Here is a 25,105-nt window from a genome sequence, read left to right on the forward strand (position 1 = left end):
CTAGCTTCTTGACACACATGACTATAATGATGACTAGCTATTCAATAATTGTACACATCTATCTAGGATTTTACATTTACAAATCTTGTGAAAATCAAGTATAATTACATAAACACACAAACACAAGTGCACATGTGGAAATTGGAGGTCCAACATATAGGACAATTAGTCCTATGTCACATGGCTAGCAAAGAGTAGAATTGGGACTTTGATCAAGAAAGATGGTATTAAAAATAGAGAGCTATTCTGGTGTTTAATAATTTGATTTCTTTATGAATTCTCAATGAATAGTTTCAAGTGTTAGTATCATCTTTAACGTGAGATCAGATGGACTTCTAGGGCTCTTTATAGCTCTGCCATTCAATGATTTATCATTCTAATTTCAAGTTGAGGACACCTTCTACTGGTCCATGTTCTTGCAACTGTTGACTGAACCAAAATTTTTAAAAGGATGGGCTCTTGTGGGAAATGACAAGCACTGCTTGGAACACATGACTATATGACATGGCTAAAACAGTTTGACATATGAGGCAATAAAATCTTCAACTAATATATGTTTCTGAATTCCCCAATTTTTCACATTTGAACCTTTTTTAATAGTCCCCTTTATTATTTACCAATGATATGTATGATATTGAATTTAATGTTCTTACAAAGCAAGAGAATGCAAGAAATTTACAATAATAATAAACTAACTTTGACTTCTACCATATGAACAATGCAAGAAATGTAAGAGAGTCATGTTTTGGAATATTTCAGGTCTTATAATTTGATTTTTCTTGTCCAATTGCTCTCATTTGGTGGCATGAATTAGACCATAGCCGATTAGAAAACTTGAACTTAACAACGGCCCTCTTTTTCATCAACATTTTATGATTTGAAAAGAATCAAAATAGTCTTTTGAAAGAATGTTAATATTTTCTGGCATTAAACTAAAAGTATAAATTTTTTATAATTCCCATTTTCCACATAGTAGCTGGAAATTTTAAAAAATTATATAGTACCAATAGGGAATGGGACATCCCACATTAAGAGAATATCCACGTAAATGAAGCTTACCCTTTGAAATGCCCAAACTTTATTTTAACCATTTTGGAGGGAATTCTTTGAAAAGTACTTCCACATTTTTTTGTTTTATTAAACATAGTTTATCAAACATTAACTGAATAGAGCTGATTTTTTTACTTGATGAGTCAGGGCAATAAATGTATACATCACATATTGTGCTATCCTATAATAAGAAATGAGTATTCTTTTGTAGAGAGTTATTTGTTTCAAAACTAAATTTTGCCAAAGTGTTATCCTTTTTAGGTCCTTGTGCTTATTTAAAAAATAATATTTCTACTTTCTCCTAAGTGACTTTTTAACAAGGGGACTATTATTTCCACTTGACAGTATTCTATCAGTATGTTTATATATGTATATACAGATACACACATATTAGTATAAAGTTATATTGACATGTCTAATTAAAGACCTAAATCAATTAATTGGATAATAAAGCCCCTAAATCTAGAATGGCATTATTAATATGTATTGGTTTGAATTAGCCATTCAGTCGCCTTTATTATCCACTTCATTTACATATTATAAAGCAGTACTCATGGCACAAAAAAGTGTGGTTATACATTCTTCAAGGGAAGAAGTGAGCAGGAAGGGATCTCTACAGAAAATGAAAATTCCAACAATGTCCAGAGATCTTGGTGTGGCTGATTCTTTAGTCTCTGTGTGAATTTAGTTCTGAAATGTGCTTCCCCCTCGTAGGGCTGGGAGAAATTTTCCAACCCCACTGTATGATGAGGTATTCTGAATAACATAGCTTTATTATGATAACTAATAATTTCCTAGTGAGATGGAAAATTCACATTTTCCACATAGTAGCTGGAAATTAAAAAAAAAAAAAAACTACCAGAGAGGTCTTTCTGCCCCTCTGGAATCACTGGAGAACACTTGACACCATCTTGATGCAGCTCACTGTTTTTTCATCCTAGCACTGGTAACTTGACTTATCATGCTGTAGGAAGAGAAAGATAGGCAAGTGTAGAACTTTTAGAAAACTCTCATATCAGAAAAGTCTCATAGATCCAAATCTTGGCAAGATTCAAGTTGGTTTTGAAAGATACACTTAACATATCTTCATCTCAAAAGTAATGACAGGACTAAGTGCAGCTTTCATTTTTCCATTGGAATCAAGGTCAGATGTCACCCTTTGGAAACGTGGCTTTTATTACCAATACCTACCATTATATGAAACAAGAAGTGATACTCCGTAATAAATAAATGGTCAAAATGTCCAGTGTTTGTACGTATCATTGAAGTGATTCAATCCCTTCCATGAGATCCTTGTATTGCAAATGAAGAAAGATTAAGTTCAAAATTTGTTGAATAAGTTTTGATCTTGTGTATGTCAGATAAATCAAAGATTCTTACTGGGACTTTGTAACTGAATGTGGGAGTTGCAAAAAATTATGCAATAAATAGATCTCTGAAGGCTCTATACCCTGCAGTATCATATAGTTCTCTAAGATTGACTTCTTTATGTAAAAATAAACATGCACATCTATTTTGTTAGTATGAAAATTTGCTTTTCCTCTTTAATAAATATTATAATTATTTATATACCAAAGAACTGCTTTAAAATAAATTTGTGATTTATTATCAGTAAGTGTTTGATTTGTATACTATTTTATGTATCTATCTACCCAAGATTGAATAGAAATTTCTTGGGGAAAAAAGGGTTGTGAGTATCAAGTTTAAGAAACCTTGAAATAAATGAATTTTGTCTTTATGCTTGTTAAAGGAATGAATGTCAAGGTTATGGAAGCATGTTCTTAAAGTACAGTACAAGTACCTTTAGGGCAGAGACTGTTTTTCATTGTTGTCTTTGAATCTTAAGTATCTAGAAGTTCCCAGCACAGAATAGACACTTAAAAAAGACATGTGGAATTGAATTGAAACTTTCAATATCTCTTTATCAGTCCTAAATAGAAAGACAAAGGAACATTCTCTACTAAATGCAGAATGTACCATTTTAATCTAAAATCCGCTGTAGATTGGCAGAAAAATAGTTTACACTTCTTAAGGCATTATTACGGCTCGTTTTCTTAGATTAGATAACCTTTACATTCAGTCCATCTCAAAACTTTTAGTGCAGTTTTTACTATTAATATCTTTAAGTAGCCATACACTTTAATAATTTTAAACTGCATTAAAACTTTTGAGACACCTTCAAAGGTAGCTACTTTGATGAAAATGGAGAAAGAAATGGTGCATTTGAAAATAGAGGAAAAAAAGTCAGAAACGTAAAAAATAAAAGTCACATTTATTTAAACAAAAATATACACACAGTGTACAATGAATATGGTTTACACAGAACAAAACAAAAAATAAGAGTTTCTAAAATATCAATGAGAAGGAGTTGGCTTAAGTATCTGTGCATTGTTCTTTAAGGAAGAAACACACATTGTCAGTTCAACTGGAATAGATACCACACCCGAAAGGAGAGGAAAGGCCACGATAGCCTTTTGGATAGTACCACATGAATCAGAAAAGTGGGTATATGGAAAAAAAGAATTAACGACAGAATATCCATTCCAGAACACATATGTACAGAAGGTTGTGTACATGACATGAAAAGGGGACACTGATGAGTGAAGTGATTCTGGTGAAGGGGTATCTACACTGTCCTACAAAACAGCAAATAAGTTCTCTGCTTCTATGTTTGGCAAATTCTTGCAACCATTGCATAAATAGCATCCTAACTGTGAAATATACTTTGGATTACAAACTGAAAGCAAGACTAATATTGCCTGTGGAGTAAATTGAAAAAAAAAACAACAAAACTGCTGTGAATCCTAAATCCTAGTCTACCAACATGTACAAGGTCACAAATCAGAGACTAATGTAGATGGATCCTGCTAGTGAGGAACTTAATTTCTGAGACTAAGTTAGATTCACAAAGGGACTGATTTTTTTTTCCCTTAAAAGGCACAATGATTAATTGATAGACTATAGGTTTAAAAAGGTCATCTTCCTTTTTAAAGAAACCAATTTGCTCATTGGGGACCTCTGGAGCCAGATCTATTTTAACCATTCTAGTTTATATCATCATCAGCGAGTTATTTTTTCCTCTACTAGGTCTGTTTCTTTTTTCTTCTGCTTATCATTCCTAAGTATTAAACAAAGCTCTCTTATTTCTTTCTACGTATTAAATTCTAAATTTGTATCAGGTCATGTCTTCTTTTTCATATGTGATCAGTAATGTCTTCTATTAGCTTTTTTTTTTTTTTGTTTATTCTTTTCAGGTAATCATTTCCAAGTGTTAACTGATCTTCTTTTTCTTATTTAGGGAAAGTGATTATATAGAAAAATAGGATGGTTTCTATTTTGTACCATTTTTACATTTTCCATGAGTTTGCCTATACTTTCCATATATGCCTAGAATATTTTGTAGGTATATATGCCTAAAGAAAAAAAAACCTAACAAAAACTTATTCTTTTCAGAATGCAAATGCTTTAGGCAACTATCTATATCTTCTTTGATAACAAAATTCAAAGAATAGTTGCCATGTTTTACATGTGAAGAGATAAACCTCAAACTTCCAAAAATTTTGCTTTAATGGTCCTCTCATCATTCATCTTAAAATTCACTTTACTTCCCCCATTTTATAAGGCTTTGTCCTTACTGTTAACACCTGTTTGGACACAAAGCTTCCATTAATAACTGCTAAGGGAAGAAAAGACAAAATCCATAGTCTGTGCTCTTGTAATCCCCTTTAGAAAACCTAAAAGCATCAGTATGGAAAATGCCTGACTTGTTTGGGTTATGGAAGTGCTGCAGTGATGTGAAATCATTTCAGAACTGTCTGCCAACTACACATATTACAGCAAATCATTCTTTTCTGTAGTAATTTTTTTTAAAAACCTCCCAACTATTAGAAATGCCTTGTGCTCAATGTGTTTGCCTCACAGGATAACTGCTGATCACAGTTTTTCTCAACTACATTTTAAACCTAGTGATAAAAAGTTAATTTATTTCCTCAGAGATTACAAAAGACATCACATCTATTGAGTTAAATAAATGAGACCCTGCATTTCTTCGAAATCAAGCACCTACAGCATCTGGGGTGATTTAGCAGTTTGCCAGAGTTTAATTTGCTTAAACTAACAGTTTGAACAGCGATTGATCTCTTATTTATTAGAAGCTGGGCAGGCTAATACATTATTTTTTTTCTCCCAACTTGTAGCAAATGCTTAGGAGGCAAACAAAAAAAATTCAAATCCCCCAAACCATGTAGAGAGTCTTTCTTTCTTTCTTTTTTTTTTTCCACTTCTGTTTGCTTGTTCATGTCTAGTTTATTTATTGCAGTTGCCAAAACTCCCTTTTAGGGAATAGAAACAAAGTTAGGGAATAGTCCCAGTCTTCACTATGGCAATCAAACATTAGTATTAACCATAGGCCTTTTTCTTAATTAAAATCATTAAAACACGACCATGAATTATATAAACAAGCCCTGACCTATTGAAAAAATTGCAGACTTTGAAGTAATTGTAAAAAGTTGCTATAATATGGGTGTACGTATTCATTAACAATATACTGTTTTATATAATTCTTAATATTTAGCTACTTGGGACCCTAGGCTCATAGGATCATAGATTTAGAGCAGGAGAATCTGAAAGGTCATACAATCCAAACCCTTCCTGAAGGACATTAAAGCCTAAAACAGTAAAATTATCTGCTCAAGGTCATCATTGACCTTCAGTCTTTTTCAGTTGTGTCCAACCCTTCCTGACCTCTTTTAGAATTTCCTTGGCAAAGATACTGAGGTGGTTTGTCATTTCCTTCTCCAGCTCATTTTATAAATGGGGAAAGTGAGGCAAACAGGGTAAAGTGACTTTTCCAGGGTCACATAGCTACTTAGTGTTTGAAGCCAGATTTGAACTCTGGTCTTTCTCTTAGGACAATATTATCTACTAAAAGTGGCATGGCTATTTAAATGGCATTAAACATATAATAAATTTGGGAAATTATCTGAAAACCTGTAGAAGAAAGCCTAGATTCAAAATTTCCTCTTTCTGTCCTCTAGTTTCTTTATGATTAAAATCAAATCAGAAGGTTGTTTTTCATCTACAATTATAGTTTTATATATCAATGTACAGTAATTTTTATTGGTATTTCATTTTGTGCAAAAATAATGGATTTATTTAAGAGAAGAAAGGACCCTCTTAGAAATGAAGATCAAAGGATGCATTCATTCATTAAGGGTTGGATTGTGAATTCCACATAAATGGCAGGCAATTTAAGGAAAGTGAATTTCCTTTCCCTTGATATGTTCAATCAAGATCTTAGTAACAATGTAGTAGGTATTAAGTATTGAACCTTTTTAGATGAGATGGTCACTAAAATTCCTTCTCACTATGAGATTCTTTGATTCTTGTCAATTTGATCTAAGGACAGCTTTAAGTACATTTTTGACTAAATCAATTATTTTGGTTGTGATATATGGTTGAGAGCAAGACTACACAATTTGGACTGATGAATTCAAATGTACTCTCTACAAGAGGTTAAAAAAAAAACCTGATATATTTCACTATTTAAAGAGAGAGTTTCCAAAAGCAAAGCAATTAAAAAAAACATGAAAATGTCTCTATTCTGTTCTTTATTAAATTTTTTCTAGCTCCTTTTAGATAACCAGTACAGAATTAATAGTATTTTCTGGACACTTGATATAATGAGGGTATGGATATGCTATGGGCTAAATACAGCATTATACAATCATTCCATTCATTAATATGGTGGAAAGAATGCTGGATTTGTAGTCACAGATCCCAGGTTTGAATTCTTTTTCATAACTGTGTGACCTTGGACAAATCACTTCATCTCAGTTTCAATGTCTATAAAATGAGCTCTAATTTATGATCTCATTATCCTTCCATAGCTCTCAAACTATCCTTCAATCCTATGATTTCTGTAACACAAATATAAGACTAGAAAAGGATTCCTTGGAAATACCTTTAAAGGAGAAATTTTAAAAATGCAACAAAATATTTTGTTTGACATTTCCCCCTCAACTAAAAACTTTAAAGAGATAGGTTAGAGAATACTTGTGGAATCAAAAAAAGAGAGGGAAAAAATGGATTCCTGAGATATATTTTGAAATATATTTTATAATTTGTCTGTAGTGGAAGAAAATCCTTGTTGGGATTAAGTATGAATTATTATGATAAATTGTATTTTTAAAATGTGCTCATATTTGGTCTGAGTTGAAATGTAGAAAAGAATCTAAATTTCCAATGATATAAAGGAAATGATAGGATTCCACAGTAATAATTATCTGAAGTCTATATAGAATAATGAGACTTATGACTGTCTGGTTGGACACCATTCATAGAATCTATGAACTGAAGTAGAAAAAATAATTTAATGAAAAAAACTCTGCTTTCAGAGAATATTAGTATTAAACATAGCTTATCGGGTTAAGCAGCATGGCACAGAAGAAAGCTAAAGTGATCAATTGAGAAGATCAGAGTTCAAAACCTGCCTTTAAGCAGATTAGCTAATAATGTGATCATAGGAAATTCACTTAATCTCCTTGTGTACCACACAACTGTTTTAGGTTACAATTTACATTAATCTGCATCGTTGAAGAGAATTTCCAGACCAGGAAGGAGCTCCTTACACCAAAGAAACTATAGGTCTGAGCAAAAAGAAAGTAGTCAGTAATTTTCTCTCCCACTACCATGTAAAAAGTATACTTTCATTTTCTAAAGGGGAAAAATAACAATGTATTTGATCATCAATAATATAATCAATAGATGAAAATCTTTTCAACTTTAAATTGCAGTTTGCAACTTTGACCATGACATTAGAACATATTGAGAAACTAGAGCTTTTATAAGCATCTAACGGTATCCATTCTATCCAACCATCTTTTTCTTTAAAACCATGTGTGTAAGGGCTGTCACTCAAAACATCTCTATGTATTTATATCACAATACAATGATATACTGCTGGAGATGTTCCATGGAACTGCCATCTCATCCATTTGGGTATTCCTGTCACTACTATGGATTGGTACCACTGAAAGGAAGCCAATATCAGGGACTAGGTGCTTTGATCAATAGGTATGGACACCTAGCAGCTTCCTGTTGGTAGGCTGCCCAGTAGGTGTTAAGCACAAGCAGCCTGGCAATCAACTTGAGGGATGAAGCACTAATGTTTTTACAATGTTTCAGCTCAAAAGGCAAAATATTAAATGGAATTGACACTTGGCTCAAAAGCCTACAAAGCTGAAAAAATGTTCACTGAAGAGTCAGACAGATTTATGGGCTAGGATAGAATATTAGATACCATGGTCTGCCATGATCTAAATATAACATGTATTTCAAATGAAATAAGAGTTCTTAACCTAGGATTCATGAACTTGATTTAAAAATATTTAACAACTATATTTCTATATAATTGGTTTCCTTTGCAATCCTCCCATGTTTTATTTTAAAAATTATTCTGAGAAGGAGATCTGTAGACTTTGCCAGGTTGACAAAAATGTCCACAATACAAGAAAAGGTTACAAACCATTGCCTTGGTGTTCATGATCAATGTATTTTAACCTTGGAGATTTCTGATAGATCTTTAAAATATGCCCAATTCTAAAGGCTAACCTCTATGAAATATGCATTTCTGGGGAAAAGGAAAACTTTAAATAAAATAAAATCAATAAATTTGCTTTTTTTTTTCAACTTGTTGGATTCGGGTCCTCCCGCTCAACACAATGGCTTGCTCCTACAAAATAATGAATGCTCTTTCCCTAACTTTTCTATGAGCTCTTGGTGGGGAGCAGGTCCCAGCACTGAACTCAAGTGTCACGGGGATCTAAATCATAGTGCTAGCTGTGATACTATAAGCTTGCAAAGATAACCCAAGCTCTACCACCTGATTTCACCTTCCTGGAGCTCAGTTTTTATCTGGGAAATATAATACTAGATGCTCTTTAACATGTCTAGTTGGACTAAATGCACCCTCTTTCTTTCCATCTATAGGAATCTTTAAGTTTTAGCTTCCTCTAGGTCAAAAAATGGTTTGATACACAAATGAAAATAAAAACTGTTTCAGATTATTCTGCAGAAAATATTACCCAAGTCTAAAAAGGAACAGTCCATGTATTTACCTCTATCATATAAATACATTGTGTTTTATATATAGTATATAAATTTATACATTTATAGTAGATTCTTATAAACCTACTATCAAGGTGTCTAAGAGATAGTTGGAAGTTGAATACAAGACACTAGGAGAAATTAGTTTCTTCAGAATTTTTCATTTGGGCAACCATAGGCTACCTATATTAAACTTTCCTTGAAGTTTCAATTGAAAAAAAAATTCCACTTTGGCTCTAAGTCAAAGAGTTCTTAACCATGGATCTGTGAAATTACTTGACAACTGTATCTTACTATAGTCATTTCCTTTGTAATCCCGTATATGCTATTTTATGTATTTAAAAATTTTCATTTTAAGAATAAGTCTGTAGACTTCACAAAATTGCCAAAGTGGGCCATGTCACCAAAGGGGTTACCTACTCCTCCCCTTGGGGTTATCACAGTTCTAATTCAGGGTGATTGGAAGTCAATGGTATCACTTAGTCTTTGAGCAAAGAGGAAAAAAATGAGTTTAGCATCTTGGAAGCACCAATAATAAAGTAAAATAGGAAGCTACAGGAGGACCTTCTTCCTCCTTCTGACCACCAAACTCTAAATGAGTTTTTGCTTCTTTTTTCTTAGTTTCTTTTCTTTTCTTTTTTTGTTAGCTAGCTCCTCTAGAGAGCAGTCATTCATATTAAGTAGTCATAGTGAGTGATTTCACCTGGAGGGGTGACCACTACTTCTTGCTATTTACCCTGAAGCTATCTGCCCAATGGAGCAAAAAAGCCCAGTTATAGACGTCCTTTTGGAGCGCCATTATTGCTCTTACCTCTTGTGTGGCTCTCACACATATATTCTATACACTACACAGAAGTGTTTGAAACAGGTGTTTGCCTCCTGGAGAATGTTTCTGTGGAAGTATTTTTTCTGTTTTATTAGCAGTGTGTTTATCCCACTTTGGATTGGAAAGTACTTCTCAAAGGATCTGGACAGCAGCTCTCTCATAGTATGATGAGACAATGAGTCTTTTTAGTCTTTTAAGACCCTTAAGGAGTTTTTGTTTTGTTTTTGGTGACATAATAAGTACCTCTTGTTGACAAATTAACCATTTTTTCCTGTACATTTCTCTTTCAAGTACCATGTTTTCAAAGTAGAGACCTTCTGAATGAATGCTAAACAGTGAGTCAAAACGAATGCCTTGAAATGTAAGACATTCTTGCACTTAGGGACTTGCGATAGAACACTGGATAATACATCCCCCACTTCATCCCCAGAATAATTGTCAACAGTTCTTAGTTCACCTTAAAACTTATTGTATTGATAACTAATTCAAGTAATTTCTAGATTTGTGCACATGTCCCCCATTCATGACCCCGAAAAGTGTATATTATGCAGTTGAGACATATTGTGTTCCTGTTTACATTGGGGGAAGCTTAGGAGTCAGCTTTTCCGTATGTTCCCTCAGGTGGTCTGTAGTACTTGGGGAAAGCCATCAGTTGGAGCATGTTGAATGCATATTTTCTGCATTTGATATTCTTCAGAACATTCTCTATGCGGCATCCTTCTCTGGTAAAAGGGGAAAAAGTACAACTTCATGAAACACAGAATAAATAAATATGTTTTTTATTTGTTCAATGCAGAGTTGCAGCAACAGTCCAAGTAAAAATAACAAAGATTCAACTCTACATTTTTGTTTTTGTTTTTTTTTCCCCCACAAGTGATGATACATCTTACAAAATTAAATCCAAGGCCAGGCCCAATACCGTTATTGCCCTCAGAAAAAGATGATTAAATTCTTTGCCCTTAACATATATTTAAGTTTTAATAGACTTTTTAAATATAATTGACTCCACAATACACCTTTACTTTAATTTCAGAAATATATCTGCCTTTCATATATATCTTTTTCCCCACAAATTAATTTCTCAGACTTTTAAAAACACATTAAAATCTCTATGTAGCCCTAAAGATGCAGGTTCTAGGAATAAGGCATTGATTAAGTCTGGCCCAATAGATTTTCTAAAGAAAAGTTTTATCTCCATTTGATTTCATCATGTTTAGCTGTGCAATGAAAAAAGTGAACATGGCTTTCCAAACAGCCTGATCCAAGTCTCTGCTTTATAAAGGGAAGGGGCTTGTTCACAGACAGTACAAAAGTCACAAATGCCAAAAATGGTGCATCAAGACACAAGCAAGACTTTGTTAAAAAGAATAGAAAAGTGTCTCGAAAAAGAAATCAATGAAAACAACGGTTACAAACAGATAAATTCAATTACAAAAACAGAACTAGCTTTTGTCTCCTTAGGACTACTTGACAGAAGAGGATTAGTCGCAGCAAAGTAATGACATGACCAACCAATAGGAGAAATCAAACAGAAGGTCTGGCCAGTCAGTTGAAGACAACGATGAAAGTAGCACAACAAAAATTAATGCTACACACTCCCACATCGATAGGACCTGTTTCAGAGTTCAACTGTGTTGTGCAAAATCAGTTTCAGTCTCTTTAAATTCATTTAATTGGAAGAGGGAAAGGAGGCTTGGATCTTCAAGCTTTCAGGATCCTGCTTTTTTTGTCTTATTTACAAGACACTAATTTAACTATCTTTTTTTTCCCTTTGGGGCTAATAAACAACAAGAAAAGTTTCTCCAGGAACAAAAAGAGCTAACAATTCACTGAATGCATAGTACTTCTTAGATTTTTAAGAAAATAAAACAAACAAAAAACCAACACTGTACAATTCAAACATTTGTATTTTAAATTCTGTGGATCTGAAAATGTAGAAATATCACAGGATCCCCTCCCCCCCTCCCCTCCTCAATTTAAAGTTTGTTGCCATTTGTAGAAAAGAAAGGAACAGAAAAGTGGAACTTATTGATATTTGGCTAGTAGTAAAGCAAGACTTAAAATGAGCCACACAACCAGCAGGTGTGAGCTGACAAGCAGCAAGGCGACGGGATAGAAGTGACGAGAAGTTGGCTTGTTATCAATTAGACAGCCTGTCTCGGGATCATCCGATTCATTCAGTACTCCCTGGGTTTGTCTGCTGTTAAACAGAGGAAGTTAGGGGATGGAGGGAAAAAAGAAGAATAGAGCATTCACACAGCAAAGAAAATCAACACTTAGGAATTCTGACAACACACGAGACAGTTATTTCAGGGATGATGCTATACAAAACAATTCCAAATGCAGTCTTTGTACGGTGCAGTGCCCGAATGACAAACAGCCCAATGTCAGGAGTGCATTCTCTTTTTGCAAAAAGAGGAAGAGAGAAATATCCTGATCATTTTAGCGTGTATTGAAGTTCTACATGCACATTAGAAGCAAAAGCTCATCACAGCACAAATAAGCACAGCTTCAGGAATAAAAGCAAGTTATGGATTTGTTTGGGAAAAATTGAGGAAATGCATTTTTTTTATTTTTAAAGAAGAGAATGAAAATAGAGGAAAGCAGGGATTCAGAGAGTTTGCAAGCTGATGTTTATGGCACATTTTCACACTAGTTCATGCAAACCCACAACTTTTTATACAATGAACTCAAATTGATCCAAATCATTTGCCAAAAAATACTTTGGCACTTACGTAAAAGAACTGTGGCCTGAACATAATAGGTGCTTAACAAAGGTATGCTCAGTGAGATTGGATAAAATTGAATAGCTAATGTCATTGGTATTGTCATAAAGTATCATTGGCTCAATTTCTTAAAAATCAAAACAGAGGGTTAAATCCTATGTTAGACAGTTTCAGTGTCCAACCTCGACACCTCGACAACCGATCCTTGTCCCTGATCTCATTCCAGAATCCCAGTTCCACATTTTTAAACTTTCTATTGTTCCCAGTTGTTCCAACTGTTCCCTGAAAGACAGCATCCCAAACTTCATCCATCCATTCTCACTCTCTCATCTTGCCTTCACCTCATCCCTACCCTATCATCTTCCCTATTTATGTTAAAAACTCACACTATGTTTCCAAGCAACCATAGTCAATCTCCAACTTCTCCTTTTCTTTCAAGCCTCTCATCCAACAAGTTGCCAATTCCTTAGAATTTGAGTTCCACAGTATGTCATATATCTATTTTTTCTTTCTGTTCTCAAAGAAACCATACTAATTCAGTTCCCATTGCCAACCAACTGGACTATTATAATTAATGTTCTGAACACAGAAGCAGCTTGGTGTAGGGGATAAAGTATCGATCTAAGAATCAGGAAGATATTGGGTTCAAATCCTGCCTAAAGTAGTTCCTAGTTGTATGACTTTAAGCCACTTAATTTTTCTAGGGTTCAGTTTTTTATGTAAAAAGATAAGACTTGATAACCTCTAAGGGTCCTTTTTGAGCTCTAAAGCTATGATGCAATAATCCCATGATCTTTCTGTCTCAATGTATTTGTATACATCGCTGCTCACATTATCTTAGTTGTGGTATTTTTTTAAAAGTCTGGATTTAAAAGTATATTCTAATATGTATTAGGATGTCAGAGCTTTGAAGGCACAAATTGCATCTTTTATATCCCTGGGGCTTAACATCATGCTTTACTTGCTGTAATTGGTGGATATTTCAATGGTGGGTTGAGAATTCAAAAAAGTATATTCATAAAATGAATGTTCTAGTTGCACTGAATTGCAAAAACCAAAGACAGCACTTTCAACCATAGTAATGATCACATTTTGGCAATCCGTTGCCATGATTAATTCAAATTGACCACATGGAAATCTAAAATCATCTTCTTAGAGCACACATCTCGCCAAGTCATTCTCTGCTCAACAAGCTTCAATGAATATAAACTTTTCTTTCTGTCATTTAAAGCCCTTCAAAAATAATTTTCATAGGATGATCGATGCAGTGGTAGAAGGGACCTCAGAGTCCATCAAGTATAACACTCTTATTTTACAATTGAGGAAACTTATTTAAAATTCATTTTTACAATGAGGACCAGAGATGATGTGACTTCCATGAAATTCCATACGTATAAATGACAAAACAAAGTCTCCTGCTCCAAAGTCAGTGTTCTGTACACTATTATCTTTCGGACTGTTTTTCTGGACTTATTTCAGACTTGGGCTAGTTGTTATAAAATATTACTCCCTATCACACACTGTATGAGCCAGTCAAACCAGTCCATTTGCTGTTTCCCATAAAAATCACTGCATCTTCCAAATCCCTATCATTGCAGTTTCTTCCCATTACTGGGAGAGATAAAATATTCAACTCTGGAACCCTGCCCTTGGACTGTGCTGTCCTGACTGTTAAGTGAATGATAATGTACCTAACCCTCTCTATATATCTAGCCCAACATTATGAGTTACATCAATCCAGCCATGGCACTTTGCCCCCTGTCCTGCTGCTGGGCACATTCTTTCCCCCTCAATCACAGCAATGCTACCATCACTTTTGAAAGAGTGTTAAAATAGATTGGTCTATGGTTTCATTCACCATTCTTTTCATTTCTCAGATTAAAAACTCTCTTCTCTGGCTACCACATCCTTACATGTTCAATCCTAGAATTAGAATACCAGCTTCTTGAGAGCAGAGACTGTCTCACTTTTGCATTTAAATCCTGAGTGCCTGACAGAGTACCTTGTTGCACGTAATACTTTTTCACTTAATGGTTCACTCAAAATTGTGTCATTTTGTCTGTTTCCACTTACTGTACTACAATTTAACAAATAGTCTCTGTAAGTGGTTGTAGGCAACAAAGGTGAATAGTCTCTCTGGATTTAGACCCTTAGGTCTCCAAAGCTCTCTATTAGTGAGCCTGTAAACACAGTCTTTCTAGCTAGATAATACTTGTCAGAATTTATTTTCCATTGTCAGAGTCTCTAGGACCCTATAAAACTCCCTATAATGCATTGACATCAAAAAGCTTAAATGATGGTCCCCTTAAATGATGTCTACCATTTATCTTCATACAATTGAAATTCTGGGTATTGCTGAGTTCCTTCAACTCCAAAAATTTTAGGAAAAATGAATTGAAAACCAATGGAAAAAAAAAGAGGATTTGAGTTCCTTCTTGTCAATTTAGCAATCCAAAAAGTGGGGGTAGAAAGATTGGCCATCATCTAGGTACCTGTTAAAAGGCCAGATGGAAACTAAATAATGGAGAAGAGGTGAATGTTTGTTTAGGTATAAATACCATCTACAGTATAACTACGAAAAACCTGGTCTCAGGTCAGATTCGGCACAATTGCTTTTGTTGCCTCATATTAATACCCCAGGTATTCCTGGGACTCTTTCCCAATCCCAACTTTCAGTGAGGGCTTTAATCAGGAAGGAAAAAGCCTTCAATTTCGATGAAATCTTTGTTCTCTTCTTATTCTAGGCAAGTTTCTTCAGAGTTCAGTACCTTCCTATAGCTCAGCCCCTTGCCTCAAGTGCAAGAGGCCAATTATATCCCACTCTCTCTCTCAGATATAGGAAGAGATAGAAAAACAACCTGTCAGCATTTTAAAAAAGAAGAGGAAAAAATGGAGAAAGGAAAAAGATGACTATAAAACAGAGCATTTGTCCTCTCCCCTCCTCTCCCTGCCCCCTGGAAAATGATTACACAATAGGCAATTATCAGGCACAAATGGGATCATGGATTTAGGGTCACAAGACACTAATGTTATCATTCAGATTGGTTTATCATGTAAACCAATTTGGTATCCAGCAGATCTCTGAGGATCTGGGATGCTAGAATGGTAATATTTAATTGAAGGAGGTAGATGAGGAAAAGAGAAGCCAGAGGCTTGTGTATGGGTAGAGTACTATTGTGGGATAAGGAAGGGGAAGAAGTCAAAAGACTAGTATGCAATTCTTAGGGAGGGAGAGAAGGAGGGAAGAGAGAGAAAGAGAGAGAGAGACAGAGACCAGAGACGGAGAGAGAGACAGAGAGAGAGAGAGAGAGAGAGAGAGAGAGAGAGAGAGAGAGAGACCAGAGAGAAAGAGAAACAGACAGACAGACAGAGAGAGAGAGAGAGAGAGAGAGAGAGAGAGAGAGAAGAAAGAGAAAGAGAGAGAGAGAGAATGAATGAGGTTGCCAAGAATAAAACAACTATATTCCAATTCATTCAGTTTTGTTTCAAGGTCAAACTTAGGCAGAGAAAGAACATAGGCACATGACTCAGTGACTACATCTGTAGCAATCCTGTACAACTATAATTTAAAAATAATTACAAATCTGTCAAAATTATAAATCTGTGAAAATAAATATGCATTCTAAGAAATTTCATCAGCTTGTCCTTTGCATGCAAAGTTCATCACAGTTCATCAGAGTGATGAAACCTCTGTTCGAATAGAACAATACAGAAGCATTCTAAGTCTGCCTCTGGGATGAGCTTCATGTGTGCATGTGGGAGGCAGCAGAGTCAGCAGGAAGTAATTACCACCAGGTAGGTCTGTGTTAGGTACGGATGTGGAACATAGAAGACTTTAGAATAAAGAGATCCTAGATGGAAGAGACGGCTTGAACGTCAGCTCCCTCAGGCTGATTGCAGAAAAGTCTGGAGAGACTGACATGAACTGATGTTGAGTGAAGTGAGCAGAACCAAGAGAACACTGTGTATAGTAACAAGACTGTGATAATCAACTGTGATAGACATAGCTCTTCTCAGCAATACAGCGATCCAGGACAATTCCAGTAGTTTTAGAATGGAAAATGCTAACTGCATCCAGAAAAAAGGATCGGTTGAATATGGATTGAAGCATACTATTTTCATTTTTTTCCTTTCCTGTGGCTTTTCCCTCTTGTTCTAATTCTTCTTTTACAACTTGATTAAAATGGAAATATGTTTTAAAATGGTTATGCATGTGAAACCTATATTAGATAGCTTAGTATCTTGGGGAAGGGAGAGGTAAGGGAGGGAGGGAGAAAATATTTGGAACACAAAGTCTTACACAAATGACTCCAACGGCAAATTACAAGGATAATAGTTTTATCTTGATGATGAACAGAGACACAGCTTTATTAAATATTGCTTCACTTTACTACATGGCCAGAGGGGAACCGTAATCCCACAGTCATCCTCTTTATGGATTAGCCCGTCAGAACAGTGAGCAATGAAGGCTGGAAAATTATAATCACTTATGATAAAAGGGATAAATGTGAATAAACACTCCAAAGAGAGATTTAGAATCTCATATAACTTTACTCCAGTAATATCTAAATGCATATCTTGTACAATAATGTGGCATTTCCTACTGGGGAAGAAATGCCTTATATTAGACAAAAGTAGAAAAGAAAAGGTCTTTTCTATGTGAACAAGATACTGAGATTCCTCAATTGATGTCAATTGTTCTGATGATCTAGATTTCCATGTAACAACAAATTAGTGGCCAAGGAAAGACAAAAATCCTGGAGACTACAAAAAAGCTGACCTGTCATGTCCTCCTGACCTTTAGAATGCTCTTAGTCAAATTAAGCTAATCACAACAAATGTCAGCTTCCTTGTAGTCTCTAAAGTAGGATTATCTAATGGCTTGTATTAATCTCAGTTCTTATCCTTCTTTCCTATTATCATGATGTAGGTACTCAGGTAAAAGAGCTAAATATCCTATGCTACTTTTAGTGGCTTAATATATACGTATATGTATACACACATATATGTACATACATAATATATATTATATGCTTACATACACACACACACACACACACACACACACGTACACACATACACACACACTGCACTGTTTTTTAACCAGGACATTTTTTTCACAGATGGTTCCATTCATCTTTAATCCTTATAAAGTGGCAAAAGGAAAAGAACACTGGAACCAAAGGGATATAACCTGATTGCCTCTAATTCTACTTCTGTGACCTTGACAATTCACTTAGTCTCTCCAAACCTAGGTTTTCTCATTCAGGAAATGACAATATATAGATTACCTGGCTTATTGAGAAAGAAAATAACTTGTCAGGAGGTCTTTTCCTTCTCTCTCATCTCCCACTCCCAATCAGTGTTTCTGTGAAAAGTAAATGGCCATTGAAATTTGTCACTCTCTCCACAGAAGTTCAACAGGCACAGGTGAAGCTCATCCAAGAGTTAGAGGTAGAATGCTTTTGTTGTGTTCTACTTGAACAGAGGTGACATTGCCCAGAACTATGCAATCTTTCTAGATGATTAACTCCCCCCCCCCTCAATTTTATCTGGATATTGTAGTGGTATAAAAACATTGTCTTAGACTCTGGTTTCTGTGGATTGAATCATTTTAAAACAGCAAGTCAACTATATAACCTTCTATTTCCATGACACTGCCCTGTAGCCAATCAGTCCTCATATCTAAATCTATTCTATTGGAATTTATTATCATCCATACAATTGGAAAATTTTAGGTCTAGAGAGGATATTACAGATTATCTTTTTCAATCCTATCATTTTACACCTGTGGTCTCCAGGGGCTGCTGCATCTTAAAGGGAGAAGGTTGTATTTCATCATCTCAAAGACTTGATTTGGTTGAAGGGCAAATCTGTGGACTTGTCCACAGAGCTGGTGCTGAACTGGAGCTCTGCATTTCTGAGCTATAGCTTCACTTGCACTTTTTTCACTGTTTCCCCTGCCTAACAGTGGGCAGTGTTCTTTAGCATAGGCAGTATGAAAATAATTCTAAGGTTTTACTAATAGGGTTAGAGTTGGTACCTGTGATTTCATTCATGTTCTCGATAGAAGATGAGGAAACGCTCTCTTACAATGCATGTCAGCATTACTTTTTATTAATATCTTGCTTTGAAATGTAATGTCATATTCTTTATTGGTGGCAAGGCTAAGGAGCATGAACTCTTTTTATCAGCCACACCTCTGAAACTGAGTGGCTCTGGAATTCCATTTTTCTTTAATATATTATTCTTGGCTATTTTTCTTCAGGACTTCTAAATGCCCAGAATTCATTGCTCTATCATGGAGAGCTTCAGAAAGTACTAGGGCCAAAGGAGTACTACTGCATCTTTAATCTTTTTTTTTTAATACACTTATCAGGATGAATTAAACTTCTAGTCTGTAGCTTTTATATGCCTGCCAAGTGAAAACTACTAAAAATGAAAGTGAGAAGGGGCACTTCTGTGATTGATTAATTTGTTGTTTTCAGACTTTGATCTCTGGAGAGAAAGCCTCACAGATAATGAGCATCACCTGGTTGTTCTTAAAAGCCCATGGTAGGAAGTGATAAGAGGACAAGATGTCGAGATTGGAGTCTCAATGAATGTCCTATTGCCTGCATGTCTCAGGAGATAGATGTAGGACTATGCCCCAAGCTACACAGGGGGAAAGATACAGGTGGTCATAGCCCTGCCAGAACAAATCTTGGACTCTTAAGTATTTTGTAAATGGAAAAATGCAAAAGAGCTATTAAGCAGCTCTATTAATAATGTATCCACCAGGGAACTGTGAAGAATCATTAATTAGTAGTTGCCTTGCAAAGTGCTCTGAAAATTCAACATCTTTGTTAGATGTAGTCCTTAGATGCTCTTTGGGTAATCAAATCACAGAGGTTGTACCTGTAAATTTGACCTTCAGAGGTCTGTGGAGTCAGGGGTCCTGGTTATCTGCTGATAATTCTCACTGATTTAAAAAGCTTTTAATAAACATTTTATGTGCATTGAGGTCTAAGCACTAGAGAAAAAGCAATTCCTGTTTTCAAGAAGCTTACAATCTGAGCAAATGTAACAAATGGGCTTTTTTCTTGTCTGATTTGTCAGAGAAAAATAGAAGAAGTCAAAATGTCAAAACCTCGAAGTCTCATTCTGAAATACAGAGCCAGTACCTTGGGAGGCTAATTCTATAAACAAGACTGGATGCTCAATAGGCCTGATTGATCCTTATTCCTTCCTGCCAGCAGTCACAGAGACTCACAGCTTAGGGAATTGTCTGGCAGGTCACCTCTTCCTTCTTCTCTACTAATGCTAGACATATGTATTACTTACCTTTTGTTCTCATGAATGTCTTTAACTATTAGGGAAATGATCAGTGAAATGTGAAAAAAAAATACAAACATTTATTTCCACTCATTTGTTTCTCTAAACCAAATTTATCCTTTCTTCTCTTTTCAACCCACTTCTCAAAACTAACCTTTCACTCTATTATGCCTTCTCTGTCTGTATAAATAGCATCTGTCTTTTTGGTTCCTGGGCTTGAAATCCAGCTATCCTGTCTGATTTCTCCTATTCTCTTTCTCTTGCTGTCTGCTCTAATGATAACATGTCTCCTGCCTTTAAAGATCAGAGATTATGGATCTGGAGCTATATAGGATGCTTGGGTTCATTTAATTTATCTTGCTCACTTTACAGTAGGATTAAGTGATATGGCTAAGGTCACTTAGCTAATAAGTGGCAAAGGAAAGAATTGACCATGAATCCTATTCCCTTCTATGTTCATTGTGACCACTGTAATTTGTGCCCTCATTATCTCTTTCTCAAACTTCTTCCTCACCCCAACTGCTGTCCTTATCCTGGCATGGGCTTCTAACCCCCTGAATTGTTAGTTCATTAGCTTCTGGTGCTTCCAAGATTTCTGTCTCTATTCTACTGCAGGGATTTACAGAGATGCTGATGCCTTAAGTCACATTATATCTGGAAACTCTCCCCTTCCAAGATCCCAAACTCAGCAATTCCTCTCTCTAAATAATCTTTTCTCCTTGGAATTGTATCAGTACCCAGAGGATAAAGCACTGGATGTAGAATCAGGAAGATTTGAATTTAAGTCTCACACCCTGATTTTTATTGGATGTATAATCATGGCCTCTCTCAACTTTAATTTCCTGATCAGTAAAAATGAGCATGGGCAGCAGGTGGTGGTACCATAGTGCACAGGGCATTGGGCCTGTAGTCTGAGTTTAAATCTGGCCTCAGTCACTTAGTAGCTTGTGACTATGGGCAAGCACTTAACCCTGTTAACCTCATTTAACTAATCTGTGAGATGATCTGGAGAAGGATATAACAATTCTTTCCTGTACCTTAATCAAGGAAACCCCAAATGGGATCCCAAAAAATCAGACAAAATTGAAATAAATAAAAACAAAATGAGAATAATAATGTAGAGAATTTCTACTTTCTAGCTCATCACAAAAGCTTTGGTGTAATTTTAAACTACTAGAAATCTGCTAACTTAAACCTGTGTAATATATTTTGCAAACTTTTAAAGTAATAGAAAATGTTTTAGAATCACTTATTAGGATTGAATTTGACAAGTCACTGTTTAAACCAATTGAAAATTTCTCAGAATAAATTTTTTAATAAATAAAATATATTCAGTCAAGTTCAACTCTTTGTGACTCCATTTGGGGTTTTCTTGGCAAAGATACTGAAATGGTTTATCATTTCCATCTCTATTTTATAGATAAGAAAATGAGGCAAACAGAATTAATTGACTTCTCCAAGGTCATCCAGGTATTAAGTTTCTGAGCCAAATTTGAACTCAGAAAGATGAGTTTTCCTAACTCCAGGTCCAGCACTCTATCCACTGAACTACCTAGCAACCTTAAAATAGTTATTAAAACACTAAAAGCGAGACAGCAAGATGGCGCAGTGGAAAGAGCATTAGTGCTGAAGTCAGGAGGATCTGAGTTCAAATCTAGTCTCAGGTACTTAACATTTCCTAGCTGTCCTGGGCAAGTCCCTTACCCCAATTGCCTCAGCCAATATATATATATATATATATATATATATCAATCAATTAATTTCAACACCACCAATTCCCAAGATTAAAACCTCTAAGTTAGATATATGTGAGCTATTATTATCCGCTATTTCAAACTCTCAGTTCTGAATCTGCTCGCTCTCTCTCTTTTTTTAACTTAATGATATTTTCCCTCAAATTCCTATTCTTTCAGATCATTACCCGGCTTCTGACTTTGCTTCCCTTTATTTCAGGATTGGTCCTGAAATAGCACAGTGGCACCTAGGTCCTTTCCTTAGGACTTCAAAATTCTGAAGGGAGATTTCCCCTTCATAGCTTAATCCCTCATCTATTCTTGAATGACAAGGATCCATCATTATGGTGCCTGTTTCATAGGACTCACTCTCGTGTTTCTCTCTACAGAGATAGGTGACTCATGGCTGGGTAAGGGGCATGGAACATATTCTCTCAGTGATGGGTTATTCTTTCCACCAGTGAAAGTAGAAGTCCTGGAAGGCAGGTGACCTTGTGCTTGAACTTTATGCCTCTTTACCCACCACTGAATTCATCCCAAGGGGCTCAAGAATTCCTTGCTAAGACTCTGTCCTGTAATCAATCATTTAAAAAATTCACTGTCTTACCCTTAGGAAACCCTTGTCCTTTTATTTTCCTATTACTCCTGTCTTGCCAATCTTCAAACCTGCTGCTTCAGTGGCTCCCTAGGGCCTACAGAATAAAATCAATTTCTTTTTTTTTAATTTAAGAAAGTATATATATTGATAAAAGAACTTGTATTTATGCATCTGTCTTTACGACCTTTTATCTTCTTCTTTTCTCTGCTGTGCACCATTTTTACTTTATTCTTTTTTCCCCTTTCTATCCCTCCCACCTCCAAGTAGGCTAAAGTTAAGAAAGGATATATTTATATATACATATGTAGCTATATACATATATACACATATTATCTCCCTCTCATTTCCCCCATCTCCAACCAAGCTACAATGAAGAAAAATATATTTGTGTGTGTGTGTGTGTGTGTATGTATGTATATATACATACATACACACACACACACACAGAGAAAGAGAGAGAGAGATGTAGATATATACACACATATACACTCTCAGCACACATACACACCCCAGGTACATGCACACATTTTCACACATATAGTTTCCTATCCCTGCTGACCCTTTTATTAAGTTCTGCTCCATAATTTGACTATTACTTAATCTCCTCCTGCCCAAGGATCCCGCCCTAGTCTTCTCCCCTCACTCTTGGTTTTCCCATCCATCTATCCCTTCCCCCTTACTTCTTTATACATTTTGGAGGGTGCTTTCATGGTATATATGTAGTGTTGCCTATTGAACCCATCTTTGTGTGAGTAGGTAAAATCAATTTTTTACCCTGACTCTCACTTACCTTTTTCAGCACTAATTCATGCTACTCATCTTCATGCATTATAGTTCCTGTCAAGCTGGCCTATTATTTCTCCTCAGTCTTATCCTCTTTTCTCCTCCTTCCATATTCTCTCTTTTGTCTACAATCAGTTTGTATCATAGATATACCTTATATATAGATAGATTATAATATAATATATAATTATATATGTATAGATATAATTATATATTATAATTATTTTAATCTATCAATCATTTTTGTTAATGAAATTAATTTATGATATAATTATCATTTATCTTATCCTATAAATCAGGCTCTATCAATGTCAGTCAATAAGAAAATTTATATAAAGTAGGGATTTAGAACAAGGAAACATGCATATTTCTGTGCCTTGATTCTCCAGTTTATGGAGTTCTCTTTTTTTCTCCCTCTTTCCCTTTTTCTGCATCTTTATCTGTCTTTCTGTCTCTCTGTGGGAGGGAAGGAGAAAGGGAGAAGGCGAAAGAGAAGGAAATGAAGAGGGAGAGGAAAGGGAGAGGGAGAAAAAGAGGAAAAAGAGAGGAAAGGGAAGTGAAGAAAGATGGAAGGAGAGGGTATAGACATATATAGAGATGTAAATATAAATAGGTATTAATATAAAAATATAAAAGATAATAGATATAGACATGTTCATCTAGATAAATCTACATAGACATAGAAATATATTTGTATAGATATTTAAAAAGATATAACAATAGCTATATATCTACATCTATCTATACAAACATATATGGAGAGCTAGACGTAAAAAGATACAGCTATGGTTATATAGACATCTATATGTCTGCAGATCTAAAGGTATGTAAATTTATCTTTACATCATCTTTGAACTTCTTTCAACCAAATCTATAGATATATCATTTCATCTATATCTATCTATTCTGTTTGTGATTTATTTCTTCTCTCCTTCCTATAATATATATTCCTTTTATCTCTTTTCTTTCATTTTTGGTCAATACTACCCTTTTTTTTCTGATTGTGCTTTTCTCCTTGTTTCTTTTTTATAAAGGTTTTGGGAAACAAGATTCACTTAATCTTACTTTTCAAAGTGGTACAGTAAATAACAAAGCTCTTGACACAGTTACATAAATGCTGCCTCTGAAGAGAGAGAGGAGACATAGTTTTTGAAACAAGGGTCAAGAGCAGAATTGGGGGGAGGAAACTATCAGATACTATGAAAATCAGTTGAGGAATAATTTCTAATGTATGTAAAAGCACCACATTCCTGCTCAGATAGGATAAAAACAAATCTAGAAGGCAATCCTTCTTTACCCTTCAGATTTTGCTATTAGAGAACTCTGCCCAATTCTGATCTCTGAATCTTTAAAAAGAAACTTGAGATGGTACAGAATGAAGCAACAGCAGCAATTCAAAGAATAGAAAATAGATCCTGTGAGGAAAGGTTAAAGAGTTAATTTAGTTTGGATGAGAAGACCAACAGAGCTTTAATAACTACTTTAACTTATATTTTCCCCTAGAATTCTGTGTGTGTGTGTGTATAGAGAAAGAGATGTATATATACATACACACAAATGCACATTTGTGTGTATATATATATGTATACACACACATGTACATACACATAAATACCTATTGTGTATGTGTGTGTGTGTGTGTGTGTGTGTGTGTGTGTGTGTGTGTGTGTGTGTATCCAAGGACCTACTTGGATTTTTGTCACCAGTTTGGTTTTTTGGTTATCCTTGAAGATTATCTTTCAAGTTACAGAAGGGAAGAAAAAGGAACAAGTATTTAAGTGCCTAACATATAGCAGGTACTATGCTAAGTACTTTATTAATACATCTCATTTAATCCATGTAGCAACTCCAGGAGGTAGGTGCTACCATTAAGCTAATTTTACAGCTGAGGAAACTGAGGCAGGCAGTGGTTAGGTGCCTTGCCCAGGGTCATTCAGCTGATAAATATCTAAGGCTAGATTTGAACTCA

At 35.1% G+C, this 25,105-nt stretch overlaps 1 protein-coding gene across 3 annotated transcripts in view; it reads right to left on the minus strand.

Annotated features, from left to right (window-relative positions):
- Window positions 1-3,303: 3,303 nt before the first annotated feature.
- Window positions 3,304-25,105, minus strand: part of INPP4B (inositol polyphosphate-4-phosphatase type II B) — a 931,109-nt gene continuing 909,307 nt past the window's right edge. For 2 of the 3 annotated variants that reach the window (XM_051965729.1, XM_051965726.1), the window contains one exon: window positions 3,304-10,704. In XM_051965729.1, coding sequence (XP_051821689.1) covers window positions 10,572-10,704 — 133 coding nt within the window. In that variant the 3' untranslated portion in view covers window positions 3,304-10,571. Of the gene's footprint in view, window positions 10,705-10,745; window positions 12,183-25,105 lie in introns of those variants that run through there. The other variant, XM_051965728.1, reaches the window with a different exon arrangement.

This window comes from Antechinus flavipes, chromosome 6 (assembly GCF_016432865.1).
Source record: "Antechinus flavipes isolate AdamAnt ecotype Samford, QLD, Australia chromosome 6, AdamAnt_v2, whole genome shotgun sequence".
NCBI classification, from domain to species: domain Eukaryota; kingdom Metazoa; phylum Chordata; class Mammalia; order Dasyuromorphia; family Dasyuridae; genus Antechinus; species Antechinus flavipes.